Source organism: Phaethon lepturus, unplaced genomic scaffold (genome assembly GCF_000687285.1).
Source record: "Phaethon lepturus isolate BGI_N335 unplaced genomic scaffold, ASM68728v1 scaffold33858, whole genome shotgun sequence".
Classification (NCBI taxonomy): Eukaryota; Metazoa; Chordata; class Aves; order Phaethontiformes; family Phaethontidae; genus Phaethon; species Phaethon lepturus.
In genome coordinates this window covers 1,005-2,295 of record NW_010560311.1, presented here as the reverse complement: position 1 = coordinate 2,295, position 1,291 = coordinate 1,005, and the positions used below count along the sequence as shown (strand labels likewise).

Genomic DNA, 1,291 nt, shown 5'->3' with positions numbered 1-1,291 from the left:
GCCAGCGGGGAGCGGTGACTCACTGTCTGGGTTGAGGAAGAGAAACGCTCGCTGGCGTGGATCCTCCTCCTCTTCATCCATCTTCATGTACTTATAAAAACCAAACCTGGGAGACAGAGGAAAGATGAGGTCCCGGAGACAAGGGAGGGGCGTATGCGCGAAGGGACGTGCTCGCACGCACGCGAAGAACATCCCCGGCTGCAGCGCAGGCACCCGGGCGCGGCCCAGCTCCGAAGGGAGCTGGGATTCCCAAAATCCAGGAGCACTGCCAGGTCTCAAGCTGCTACGTGCCCGAGAGATGGGAAAAGAGCCAGCCTGGAGGTGGCTCTTTCCATGGGGACAGAGCGTGGGGACACACGGCTGAGGATGCATCACCTCCGTGCCGTTTCTCCAGCTCTTTTAGCGCCCCGTTGATATCAGCCCCTTCCTCCCCGGCCCCCCAACACCCAAATACCGGCCCCCCAACACTTACTTCTCCAGGTAGAGGGGGGATTCCCTGTAGAAGCACTTGTTCTCCGTCTCCATGTGAGTGAGGCGCGTGAAGTCGTTGGGGTACACGAATGAGAGGTAGACCTGGGGAGATGACCACGCCGCTGTCAGCCCGGCGCAGAGTGGGCTCGCTCAGAGGAAGTGGGGGCTGGCAGGGCTAGGAGCTGTGGACCCAAGGCCACCAGCGCAGCCCCTCAACGCCAAGGTGACCTCCAGCATCTCAAACACCCCACCGAGCTTTTAACCCAGTCCAAGACGGGGAAGCTCAGCCCCATCTTCCAGTGAGGGACATTTTCTCCTGGATTTTAACTGCGTGGCAACGCCCCTGCCCTGGGGTGGGGGCAAAGCGCTCTGCCTCGCCACGTCTCCCATGGGAGCGTGGCCCCGTCCTCGTCGCGGGGAGACACTTACGAATTGCAGGCCCTGGTAGCGGGCGATGGGGAAGTCCTTCACCACGTAGGTGGGGCTGTAGGCACAGGGCACCAGCACGTTCTCCACTCGGGAGGCCTCGATCGCAGGGGCTGAGGAGAAGCAGCTGTGGCTCAGCCCCAACACGTGCCCTACCAGCCCTGTAGCCCAACCCACGTTACCATTTGTAGCCCAAACCATCTCAACTTGCCCCGCTTACAGACCCCAGCAGAGATGCCCTCCACCCAGGAGATGGGCAGAAGGTACCCTGCCTTGTTCTTCCCTCGAAACCCCACGGAGATGCACGAGGGTCCGGTCCCAGCCACTTACTGAGGAAGAAGGTGTCCCTGGGGTCAGACTTCAGCATGTCAGCCCCGTGCTCATCTTGCTGGGC

The 1,291-nt window shown here is 61.5% G+C and overlaps 1 protein-coding gene across 1 annotated transcript in view; it reads right to left on the bottom strand.

Moving 5' to 3' along the window:
* Positions 1–1,285, bottom strand: part of LOC104625881 (N-acetyl-beta-glucosaminyl-glycoprotein 4-beta-N-acetylgalactosaminyltransferase 1-like) — a gene marked incomplete at both ends in the record, with an annotated part of 5,003 nt that extends 3,718 nt beyond the window's left edge. Inside the window, 4 exons of the mRNA XM_010293636.1 lie at positions 24–106; positions 473–573; positions 901–1,010; positions 1,228–1,285. Of these exons, the coding sequence (XP_010291938.1) occupies positions 24–106; positions 473–573; positions 901–1,010; positions 1,228–1,285 (352 nt within the window). The remainder of the gene's footprint in view (positions 1–23; positions 107–472; positions 574–900; positions 1,011–1,227) is intronic.
* Between the last annotated feature and the right edge of the window lie 6 nt (positions 1,286–1,291).